Here is a 12,442-nt window from a genome sequence, read left to right on the forward strand (position 1 = left end):
AGCTCAGTCTGTTGGAAAATAATGTCCAGATGAAAGAGAATATGCCCCAAACCTCTACCCAGTGCATTGTCTGTGGGAAAGGTCAAGCCATCTAGTCTCCCTAACCCTATCCAACTTGGTGGGGAAGAATAGCCAACCAAATAACAGACATCCCAGGCCATGTGTCCATGGTAACTTGAAAATTAAGCAAACCCTGACAAAGCAGTATTTTGCCCTACAGCAGTCCTAAATTGATTCCACCAAGGTGGATGAGCACCACATCAGAGGGAGGCTATGCTCCCCATGAAACAGTGAGAGCAAACCACTCCAGCTTACCATGCAAGTCAACTGAGGCAAGTCTTGCCCAAACCAAGCTGTTGCTCAAAATGACTTTTCTGGGATCGTGCTATGGCCGCAGATCAGGTGCCAGTGTCTCAGTGAAAAATATATGGAAACTAAAGAAAAAACACATTAGATGAAGCACTTTCATACCTGTAAGGAATGTGCATATCTCTGGAACACAGCTGACCTCCTCCACCCAATGTGTTGAATACCTTGTGGGCACATGCCCATTACAGTGGTGGTTGAAGCTTGCCACTGTACGAAAGGAGTGTGCCAAAAGCGACATCTTTCAAACCCAAACTATGCAAGGCCTTGGAAGTAATTGACCAAAACTGATTTTTTTTAATGTATTTATTTATTTATTTATTTATTTATTTATTTATTTATTTATGGTATTTATACCCCACCCTTCAGCCCTAAAGGCTATCAGAGTGGCTTTTTTGTGAGGAGGTGAGTGGGATCAACATCGCAAAAGAGTATCCCCCCCTGGACTTGGATGTATGCTTGCAGTATGCACACAGGGCATAATGATGGGTCCAAACAGCGTCCCAGTACCACTTCCTGTTCCTTATCTCTCTCATCAGTTTTGGAGGCCTGAATCCTGATGGTAGCTCATCAGCTTGTCAAGGTGAAAGTGCTAAAAGGCAGAGAATGGGTGGACCTATTTCTTTTGGAAGCTACAGCCAGTCTACTAACTTGAAGAGTCCTGTTAAAGTGGCCTCATGAAACAGTGCCACCTCATAAGAACTAGAACAAAAAGTGGCCACTGGCTCTTAAGAATCTCTGGTGATAAAGGCACTCTCTTGTCTCCCACTTTGCAGCACTCCCTTGTCCATCCTTCCAAAGCCTTTCGTACCCTGAAACCACCCATCCTGTCTTGAGCCTTAGCTGCAAAACCTACAGCTGACAGTTTATTATGGATTGTAGAGCAAGACTCCTCCCCTCTCAAATGAACACAGAAGCAGAGAACATAATCAACTGGAATAGACTATGCTGGTGCAAGTCGCACTGCTGACCTAAACCTCTCAAACTTTGTTTATACCTATTCTGAGTACTAGGGCTAATGAGAGAGCTATGGCATGGATAACCTCACCCTTCCAAGATTCACAGGTCCACAAGCATTTCAACTGGTCAAACATCTACCTCCGGGGCCAGCTTTCTGAAGCGGTCCCTGAAGCTGTTGGTGGGAAAGAGCATCAGCTATCTCATTATTCATGCCAGCAACATGAAGGGCTGTAAACAGCACATTGAACTTTAAGCACTGCAAAACAAAATCCCTAACCAAAGCCATAAACCTGTCCGACATTAAGGACATCTGATTGACCCCTGAACTACCACCATGCTATTGCACCAGAACTGAATAGAGACATTAGCAAACTCTTCAGCCCAAATCTGGACAGCTACTACCAAGAGATAGCCTTCCATTGGAATGCAAAACCATTGATAGCCTTCCATTGGAATGCAAAACCAAAATTAAACTGAAGTTTGGGCTTTAGAGCTGATTTGCTGTCTCTGCTGTGCTGTGCAATAACCTGACTTTTAATTTAGTAATACTTTATCTGGTTCCTATTTTTATATTGTTCTCATTTGATTTTTAGATAGATTTGTATTATTTTTAGTTGTGAAATTTATTATCAGACACCTTGGGCATGTTTTATGGAAAGACAGGGGAAATAAATATATAAAATAATATTGCAGTGTTTACTTCATGTTAACAAATTGCTAGATATCTCCCAATTTCTTTTCTCTTTAGGGAAAAACACTGTACTGCTAAAAAGGCTCTTTCTTGATTCTGCATAATGAAAAGGCATAATTACTTTTCTTGAGGTTCTTTGTGCATTTTTTCCAAGAGCAAACCTGTTATTATTGACAGATTTTAAATCCTTGAAGTATATGATTGTACAGTGTTACTATGGCAACAGTAAGTTTGAGCATGTGGTTTCCACATCTCTGGTTGAAAAAAAATCCTGAAACATTTCAGGACACTAGAATTTTTCTCTGGTGGTGCATAAAAATGAGTCTCTGCTAGCACCAACGGCTAATTATATAAACATAGCTTGTCCAAGCTCAACATTATTGAGGCATTTTCATTTCTACCTTTCTTGAACTCTTACTTTCAAAGAAGTTTTGATTCCTGTTGCATTTACAATGAAATATAAAATTTTAAGAAATTTTGAGTGTCTTTTGTAACTGTTGGCTATGCTTAATTTACAGGAACGCTTTAGTTATGTGTGCCCTGATTTAGTAAAAGAATTTAACAAGTATGATGCAGATGGTACCAAGTGGATTAAACAATATACTGGAATCAATGCAATCTCAAAGAAAGAATTTACTATAGATGTTGGGTATGAGAGATTCTTGGGACCAGAGATCTTCTTTCATCCTGAGGTAAATTGTTGCAGATTATACAGAGAAACTGGAAGCTTAATTCTGTGCATAGTTTCTCACTGTGTTGGGTCGGCTTACTCCCCATTTAGTATGATGTAAAACAAAATCTTTCAGAGTGTAAGATGCATGAGCTTGTGATTTTGATTTTAAACTTTGATGCTGGAATTGAGTGTCAGCATCTTTATAATTAAAAATTATAAAATTATAATTAAAAAGAATTATTAGTCCTTCTTATTTTCTTCCTCTCTTGGCAGATGTGGGCAAAATTTGATAGGATTGCTGATTCTTAAGGCATCCCCCTGCCCAAATAATACTGAAAGGAGAACAGTGAGAAAATCTGCATAGCATGCTTTCTGTAAAGGTTTCTAGTTTAACGTTTCAAATTAGGTATTACCTACTTGGTTTTTGTTGTGAGCTATGGGAAGGAAATGTTTCTCTCTCCCATTTTTTCCCATACTGAACTGAACTGCTTGATTCAGTTCTCAGCATCTGAAATGTGTGGGTGGTTTCTGAATTGTTCAGGACAATAATGCTAGCAGCAGGCAGAGTGGGAAAGGGAAGTAATTTAGATGGTTTGGATCCTCCTCAATCCCTGTTTTCTACGGCTATACTGAGTGTTCTGTGAGGAGGCGTCTGCTTGTACAAAATACTTCTTGTATTCCGGCCACATGCCCTGTCATCTATTCCCCAAGCCTCTGAAGTCAGTTTGGAAGTATAACCCATTCAGAAGGGAGTGGGAATGTGCTCCACTGGCAGATGCCATTTGAATGGATGTGCTTGGTTTTTGTTGTTGCTGTTGTGTGCCTTCAGGTCATTTCCAATTTACAGTGACCCTATCATGGGCTATTCTTGGCAAGATTTGTTCAGAACTGCTTTGTCTTTTCCTTTTTCTTCCTTTGAGGCAGAGAGACTGCAGTTTGTCCCAGGTTACCCAGTGAGTTTCCATGGCTGAGCAGGGACTTGAATTCTGGTCACCAGACTTATACTTTAGTGATAAAACCACTACACCATGCTGGCTCTAGCTTGATTTTTACCCTTTCAATTTTTTTATTAAGGATATTTTTATTGTTTTATATTTTATTCTAGCATACTATCCATGCTACATATCAGAAGAGCACAATCTGTGGCTCTTGGGCTGCTTTTAATCGTTGGCTGTTCTTTGTTAAATCCAGCCAGTGGTACCCCATTTACCATTATCAAGCTGATAACCTGGGCTGTGGGGTGCAGGGAGCTGGCAGTATTCCAAGATTACTATTCACCTACCATTTGTAGCGAAAGGTAAAAAACAAGTTCAATGGAAAAAGGATGGGAATACAATAAAGGGGAAGGTAGTATATGTGTATACTCTCCCAAAATATGTGATGAAAAGTTTTACAGTTCTGATAGTAATTATGCTTTACAGAAGATCATAAACAGACAGTTGACACCTCAACACAATTTAAGATTGTAAACCAAATTTCTCTGTGTGAAAGACCACAGGGGGTTATGAGGAAGAGATAAGGGTGAAAAGATGAATCTTCAGAATAAATACTAATTTTCAGTTAAAATGATTTTAGAGTTCACATTTGTATTAAGTTGAATTAGCATTCCTTTTTGTGTGGTATTTCTCATGCAGTTCTTAGATACATTTCTTGTACCAGTTAAACCTCATAGATTTTGAATTTTGTTTGTTTGTTTGTTTGTTGTTTTTTAGAATTTGGGAATAATTTACACTTGCCCCTATAGATTAAAATAAATGTGGATGCTACAATTAGATGAGGGTCTCTGCATGTTTAAACATCTTATAGGAAAATTAGATGAATTCCATCTGTTTTGTACTGACAATCACTTTTGTTTTTAGTTTGCTAATCCAGATTTCACACAGCCTATCTCAGAAGTAGTAGACGAAGTTATTCAGAACTGTCCCATTGATGTTAGACGTCCACTATATAAGGTTAGTACTCTTAGAGAAGTTGTGTATAAACTGCTCTATAGAGTAGTTTTAAGGTAGGTTTGCTTGTCTGTACAGACACTGATATATTTCATAGAATGGAGAAATAAAGTTTTAAAAATTTCCTTTTAAAAATCCTTCTTGAGAAGGAAAAAATACAGTGCAAGCCTGCTATAAATACTGGTCCTGATCTGGAGTTTTCACAGGAGAGAGGGAAACAGACCAAGCCTATTTCTGAAATGTTCTATATGAGCCTATTCTGAGGGAAGGAAGATAAGTGGACATAAATTTATATCTCTAGGCCTTTCTGCAGGTCTACTGGAGGCTGTGGAAGTGGATATGTCACCTTGATGTGGAACTCTTTCCTCCCTGTTGGTGCAAAGGCACCTCTGCTCCATCTTATTCTGTAGCACAGTTTTAAACTTTGGGGTTTTTTGTACATTGCTTTCGCTCAGAATAAACTCATTAAATAATTTTACGTGTTGGTGGAAATACTAAATGTTATTAATTTGTGGGCTAGATTTTCTTTCTTGAGCTTCTTAAATTCTTAAAAAGCGTTTTGATCGTTCATGTCCACTTCAAACGGTCCAAAGAGTATATTTTAAAAATTAGGGATGCTTGGGCATGCTAGTAGCTATGAATCAAAAATTGTAGCTGCTAGCATGCCCAAGCATCCCTAATTTTTGAAATACACTATTTAGACCCTTTGAAGTGGACACAAACAATGAAATTGCTTTTCCCCGACCTCTTTGTCACTTTATTTCAGTTGTCTTCAGTTCTCCTTCAGAAACTGGTAATCTGATCTTCCATGTTTAAATCATTTAACATTGTGCAACTCATTTCAGAATATTGTTCTTTCTGGAGGCTCGACAATGTTCAGGGACTTTGGTCGTCGTTTGCAACGAGACCTCAAAAGGACTGTTGATGCTAGACTGAAGCTCAGTGAGGAACTGAGTGGTGGAAGACTGAAGGTTTGTTTCTCTTAAAATACGTTTTACTTGTGTGAATGGGCCATGTGCCTTGGTTTATAGAGCTGTTTGCAGTGGAATCCATTGATGAAGTTTAGTATTTATTGACTCATAGAAAGCATGAATCTACTTTTCTTTTCCATTCTGGTGAAAGTTTCTTTTATATAGTATAGAGAGTATTCCTTCTCCTCTTTGGATTCTTGAAATCAACAGCAGGGTTGAGGCAGAAGTATCCTTTCCTGGTAATGTAGAGGCAAGATATATTTGAGTAATAGGGACTTGCTGCTTAGAAACCATTGGTGCTGGTAATTGTCCATCTGGTCCACAGTACTCTGTACTCCTTTTTATCTTTCAGCTGTTCTTTCCATTTCATTTTTAACAGACACTTTGGTCTTATGTTTTCTTAGTCTCAACAAGCTATGTGAACTGACAAGCTGTCCTTAACTTCTGTAGTTTAGAACAGTGCTACTTTTCACCTGTTGAGAAAGCTATGTAGACCCGAGTGAGAAGAGGCTTAAATTATATAATAACTACCTTTTCTAAGTAACTTGAACGGCTTCCTCATTCACTCTTCTTTTTCCTTCAACAAAGGAACATAACAGGAACAATGCAAGGACAATGGCCCTGTCTTCTTCCTTCTCTTTTTGTTTTTTCTGTTTATGCAAACAGTAACCGCAAATAGACTATCTCATCCATGACTAGTTCTCATTCTGAAAGGTCCTGATAGTGAATGAAGTACAGTGTGCCCTTTTTTTATGTGGGGGATCCATTCCAGACCCCCCCCCCACGTAAAAAAAAAAACTGTATGCTCGAGCCCCATTTAAAATAATGGAGCTCGTGCATGGGGTGGCGACGTGGCGATGGTGCATGGGTATGCGCCCCATTACTCTTAATGGGACGCGCCACCCTGCATGCTTCCGTGGGCTCTCTCATGGCTTTCAGCATATGCTAAAAGCCGCGTATGGTGCGTCCGCACATGACGCGGGTGCACTGTACTTCAGGTGAAGTCCGATGAAGACTTCCACTGTCACTGCTCTCCATGAGCACTTCTTCCATAGTACTTTGCCCATAGTGAAGGCATCTCAGAATAAGGCTTAAGAGTGTACAAGATACTATCTGGCCATGGTACATAACATAGCAACAGGAAAACATTCAAGAGTACTCCATTGTCTTGCTGTTCAGGGGCCCTTCCATAGAATGAGATTGGGGGCCAGCTACACCCCTCCCCCAAGAGAGTGACACTGCCCATTTGCCACAGCAGGAATATACTTAATGTGGTCACCATCAAGATGTGCATTACTGAGAACAAGACAAGGGGCTGATCAGCCATTTCATGATGGGCAGATATTGACACCACAGAGCAAACATAGGCCCTGTACAGACAGGCCCTTTGCGGTGCGCCCATGACGTGCTAGGGTTGCTTGGGGGCGGGTCGTGCACACGCCCCGCAACCCTAGCACGTCATGGGCACGCCGCAGCTGTGCGGAACCATTTAGATGGTGCTTGCAGTGAGGACATGTGAGCAGCACAGCATCCAAACGGGGCTGCGCTGCTGGCACATCATTGCGCCGTCACTGGTGCTTTGGTGTGGTGCAAGTACGCCACAAAAGGGAGCTGCTTCTGCACGCTCCTTTCTTGCTGCGCAGCAGCATTGCACAATTTGGTTGCTGCAGCGCTACTGCGGAGCTAGGAGAGGCACCTCCCCGGCACCTCTTTTTGGCGCTCTGTTTTTGCGCCATAGTCATTTGTGGTAACAGGCAGCCCACTGAGTTGTGTAAAGAGTGGGGGATCTTTCTGCTTACTGCTGCTCTTCTACTTTCTGAGGTAAAGTCATCCAGTTTCATTGACGGCCAATTCTGGCAACATTGACACTCAAAGCAAATAGCTTCATACCTTTTATTTTCATTTAGAATTAAGTATTGTGCAGAAGTTATTTGATAAATGTATGAGGAGTGACTTATTCTCTCAAATGTGTTTGCAATTCTTATTTTTAAGCAACATTATTAAAACTGATCACAGATGATTTTTTAGATTTGTTACAATAAATGGATAACAAGGATAATTTGCTAACTAAGATGTTTTGTGAGGCAGTAAGGATTTATTTCTGGCCTGCTTGTAAAATCCTGGAAACTTTTCTTGTTTGAAATGTTATTTTTATTATCACAGATTTCATTTTTCTGTGAGTGACTACTGGCATTAGTTGGGCACAGCCTTTTGCTGTTACTTCAACTACTGTATGCTGTGCTGTGCTGTGCTCTGAGTCACAGCGAATGTTAAAAATAGAGAGTGCTATGAAAAATCTAGGGAGTCTGAGGAATTTTATTACAGCATTAAAAAGATGGAGTCAGTAATGTAGAGATTAATTATTGTTAGGTTACTTCTGTATCTTTTACTTTGGACTTACTGTGTTTTTTTGTGAGAAGGGACTATTAACTCTTGTATTAACAAACAGAAGTATTTAAAAGTATGAATATAGGAAGTTGCTTTTTATCAAGTCAGACTATTTCATGTATCCACCTCAGTATCACCTACTTTCCCTGGCCACAATGTTTCAGGTTTCAGGTAAAGGTCACTCTCATTACTTGCTACTTGATACTGTTTAGACACAGATGAAGATCCTGGTAGAAATATGGGACCTTTTCTGTACAAAACATGTGTTTTGCTGTGCTGAAAGTGCATATATAAATGATTTTCTCCAGTGAATTTACTCAACATTTAGCATTTATGAAAGTAGGAATAAAAATTGATACTTAGTTTTTGATTTCAGTAACAAATCTTGTTCCTCTTTATTCATGGTAATAGTACTTTTTTTCATTGTGACTAAGCACATCTTCCTGTTGTTCTATCTTTCTTTTTTAAAGGCACACATTTTGGTGTGATAGTTTAAAGTGACTAAACCTGATCTTTATTGGAAACAATTTACGAGTGTCTGTATTAAGACATTTTTGGCATATTTTGTATTTTTAAGCAGTTTTTTTTTGCTTAATTCTTGAGACATTGTAGGGCTTAAATCATGGATTTACATAATTAATGCATACATATTATATATTAGTAATCTGTAATAAGGTGTAATATATTAATAGTAATATGATGTCCACACATACTATCTTAAATAATATTTCTGTAATGGGCAGAACTAATAACTTTTCACTGATTTTGTTTTCCATTGTAGCCTAAGCCTATTGATGTACAAGTTATAACACACCATATGCAAAGATATGCTGTCTGGTTTGGAGGATCCATGTTGGCTTCCACAGTAAGTTGATGAAAAAAAGAGGAAATATGAATAGAGCGCTTTTAAAAACAAACACAAACTATTATTATTATTTTTTCACCTTTCACTCATAATGCATCTTCTCACAAGTTTTTTTTTTTTTTTTGAGATCATTAGGGATTACTCCCTGCAACAAGGCCATAAGATTGCAGCCCAGCCTTTTATAGGAGCCAGAATTAGGACTTAGGCAGTCCTAATTAGAGAGAAAAATGCAATATTGTGTTGAGAATGTGCAGCCACATTTATCTTCCTGCCCTCCCTCTCCATATGCACTGTAGGTTCCATCAGTCAGTTGGAGGTATGCAGAGTGCTGAAATCACATTTCTATCATGAGTAAGACACAACTTGAAGCCATCCTTAATGCTAGGTTAGAAAGTGCCCTTCATATTTTCCTGCTTGTTGTGAGACTTTCCATAGGTGGGGAGTGCAACCTCTGAACATAATCTAGGAGTCTAAACACATAGAAAAATAACTTTTTCACCTACTGCTCATCTGTTGTATAAAATATTTCAAATATTTATCATTTTTATGAGCAAAACTGTCGTCTCTTATGTAATAATAGCACAAGCACAAAGCCAAGACTGAATTACTTAAATCAGCTAATTGCCTATTTCTCCACTATGTTACAGGTTTATCAAACTAAAGAAACAAAAATATTCCAGTGTCTCATTTCCTCCCTTTTCTTTTTTCTTTTCTTTTCCAGCCTGAGTTCTACCAAGTATGCCACACCAAAAAAGATTATGAAGAAATTGGTCCTAGCATCTGTCGTCACAACCCAGTTTTTGGAGTTATGTCTTAAATCATGGAAGAATCAGATCTGGAGAGGCAGGGAGATGGTCTTTCTCAATACTTGTTTGTCTGGATGACTGGTATTAAGATAACAAAATGTGACTTGAAAATAAGAAGAAAAAAGACCAAACACAATTAAACAGGAATATTTTAATAAGTGTCTCAACATGCAGATGTAGTGGGAAGCCAAAATGATTCAAAGTGTTTTTTTTCTTTTGATTGAATATTTGAACCTGTGCGTAAACAAAACAAAAGAAGTGGGTTTTTGTTCTTTATGTGCCCTGATATTTTGTACATTAATGGAATATCCAAGATTTGATGGGATTTGATGGTGTGTAGATAGTCAGCTCTATAATTCTTCAGTTGTACTCTGATGTGTACAATGCGAGAGCTTGTTTATATTTCATACTTTTTTATACATTGAGAAAAATATCAGTGAATTAAAGGAATGTAATATTTGACAAGAAAAATACCAGTGACCAATCTGAGGTAAATTAAAAAAAATTATGCCCACATGAAGATTAATCATGTGACACTCTAGTAATTTCAATTATGACCAATCTTAAACTTGGGTTCCACACACAGTGCAACTTGGCAAGTGCTTTGGAACTAAGGAGCTAGTATCTTGGATTAACTGATGCCTGCTAGTGCTTTCTGATTACTCGGTGCATTTTCATTCTATTTCTTGCTTTGGAAAAAAAAAAGTAAAGACAAGACTGTTGGACCAGTATTGCAGTTCTGTAGTGTCATTTCTAATTAAAAACAAATACTCCAATTATCAAAACGGGTGTATTCCACCATTCCAATAAAGGCACAAAAATTCTTTTTCATGTTTGTGTGGGGCCTTTCAGTCTTGTTGATCCTTGATCATTTGTGAAGATTTTTCCAATCTGCAATGGCAGTACTTGATAACATTTGAGACATAAGAAGGATGTACATGTTTTAACATAAATTTGTAAGTGGTGCCTGTGTGGCTGTGTGATTTTGGTTACCCATTCAAGTACAGTTTTAGAAACATAATTTCCAATCAGTGCACTTTTCCATTATATATTTTGTTAAGAAAAACTTATCACATTTTGAGGATCTCATATTACAGACAAGACCCTGCAGGTTCAGTGGGTGAAATCTGTGTTCATTATTTATCTAGTATGTATGTGGTGTGGTAAGACTAAATACATAAATATTATGATTAAAATGTTTACACTAGCTTCTTGTAGAATAAAGATAGCTGCACGGCCTAATTGCCACCTTAATGCTTTAGGAGAAGAAAAGTTTATCCTGTAACCAAGGTAGAACTCTGTGTATCCAAGGCAGATTTTTTTGAAGAAGTTGACTGCTTTTAACTTAACTTAAATTTTTAACATGGTTGAAATTTTATAGTAGCCATGCATAATGATGAGCAGAAATTGTAGCCTAAAACCATGATGTGAATCGCAGCTAAACAAGCCAAGAGAGTGATGATGATGATGATTTATTAATATCCCATCTTCCTCCCGGTACTTGGACTCAAGTCAGCTAACAAAATTTAAAACAGTCCAAGTTAAAACAATATAAAATATTAAAAATACAAGCTTTAAAAACAAACAACTTCAAAAAGTTAGATATTACATGTTCAACTTTAAAATTTAAAAAACCTTATAAAACTGTTAAAGCACCCATATGATAGCTTTGTGTGACATTTTAATTCATGATTATGGGTAAGGGCACCCAAACACAAGCCAGAAGTGCAAACAAGTTTTGAAACAAGACGTGTTTGCTTATATATGTTGGCTAGCTATGGTACATGGAACAACAATTTCAGATTCAAACATTGCATAAATCTGTCTTACTGGTTAGTCTTCATAGTTGTGAAAAGGAAACAGCATAGCTGGTGTGAATGGGGTTCATTAAGCTAGGATTTCTGCCTTACTATGAGTTAGTGCTTTAGTTAAATGATTCTTAAAGAAAACTACGTAGTGTAAAATATGAATTTATAGCAAGCACATGCGTAGTGTTTTTGCTTTAAAATTAGTCAAGAGTGATTCTAAACATAAATAACGACCAATTATCTGACATAAAGTTAACTACCATAGATTTTACTCTGCTGCCATGTAATGTTTACTGCTGTGAGTTTCCTTCTAGGTCCAATTATTAGGCCTGTCATAGTATTGTTCCAGGAGATGTCATCCTGTAATTTACAGTGATAATCCACTAAAATGGTCAGGATGATTTTGTAGTTCTATTTTTGCAAAATTCAACCACTTGAGTTTTACCTTGGGTTCAGTTCTCTATAACTGTACAGCCAAACAGCATGGGCATCTATGTTATATTTCATGGATTGACAGTCCTTTGTCCACTAATGAAGAGTGCCTGATTCAAAAGATTTAATACAATTAAAACCACTGCCTATGACTATTTTCTCACAAATAGGTCTCACATTGTTCTATGGAGCTTCTTCAGATATATCTGGGTAGGATCAGGCTTCAAGCTTTTTTTTTTTTTTTTTTTTGCTGTATACAGAGAGAACCATGCAGAAATCTATCTGTTGTATCTAAGAAATAGGTTTGTGATTATCTGTTACATCGTACAAAGGCAAAACTAGTAAAATTTTAGTTATAATCCAAGTAGATCAAATCCTGCATTGTACTAGTGGAATATAAAGCTCCACCAGCCATGGTCTCCCTGCCATCACCCTCTTCTTGGATTATATCACCAGCAGAATTCCAGTCAGTGTGTTTAACTGTTATTATTGTTGTTGTGTGCCTTCAGGTTGTTTCTGCCTTCAAGTTGTTA

The 12,442-nt window shown here is 37.8% G+C and overlaps 1 protein-coding gene across 3 annotated transcripts in view; it reads left to right on the plus strand.

Moving 5' to 3' along the window:
• The window catches only part of LOC149313919 (actin-related protein 3), a 66,093-nt gene extending 55,693 nt beyond the window's left edge, over window positions 1-10,400 (plus strand). For all 3 annotated transcript variants that reach the window (XM_089520158.1, XM_089520157.1, XM_089520159.1), the window contains 5 exons: window positions 2,536-2,709; window positions 4,550-4,642; window positions 5,485-5,610; window positions 8,780-8,863; window positions 9,585-10,400. In XM_089520158.1, coding sequence (XP_089376284.1) covers window positions 2,536-2,709; window positions 4,550-4,642; window positions 5,485-5,610; window positions 8,780-8,863; window positions 9,585-9,680 — 573 coding nt within the window. In that variant the 3' untranslated portion in view covers window positions 9,681-10,400. The remainder of the gene's footprint in view (window positions 1-2,535; window positions 2,710-4,549; window positions 4,643-5,484; window positions 5,611-8,779; window positions 8,864-9,584) is intronic.
• The last annotated feature ends 2,042 nt before the right edge of the window (window positions 10,401-12,442 follow it).

Source organism: Sceloporus occidentalis, unplaced genomic scaffold (assembly GCF_023333645.1).
Source record: "Sceloporus occidentalis isolate IW3139 unplaced genomic scaffold, rSceOcc1.0.p SCAF_4, whole genome shotgun sequence".
Taxonomy (NCBI): domain Eukaryota; kingdom Metazoa; phylum Chordata; class Lepidosauria; order Squamata; family Phrynosomatidae; genus Sceloporus; species Sceloporus occidentalis.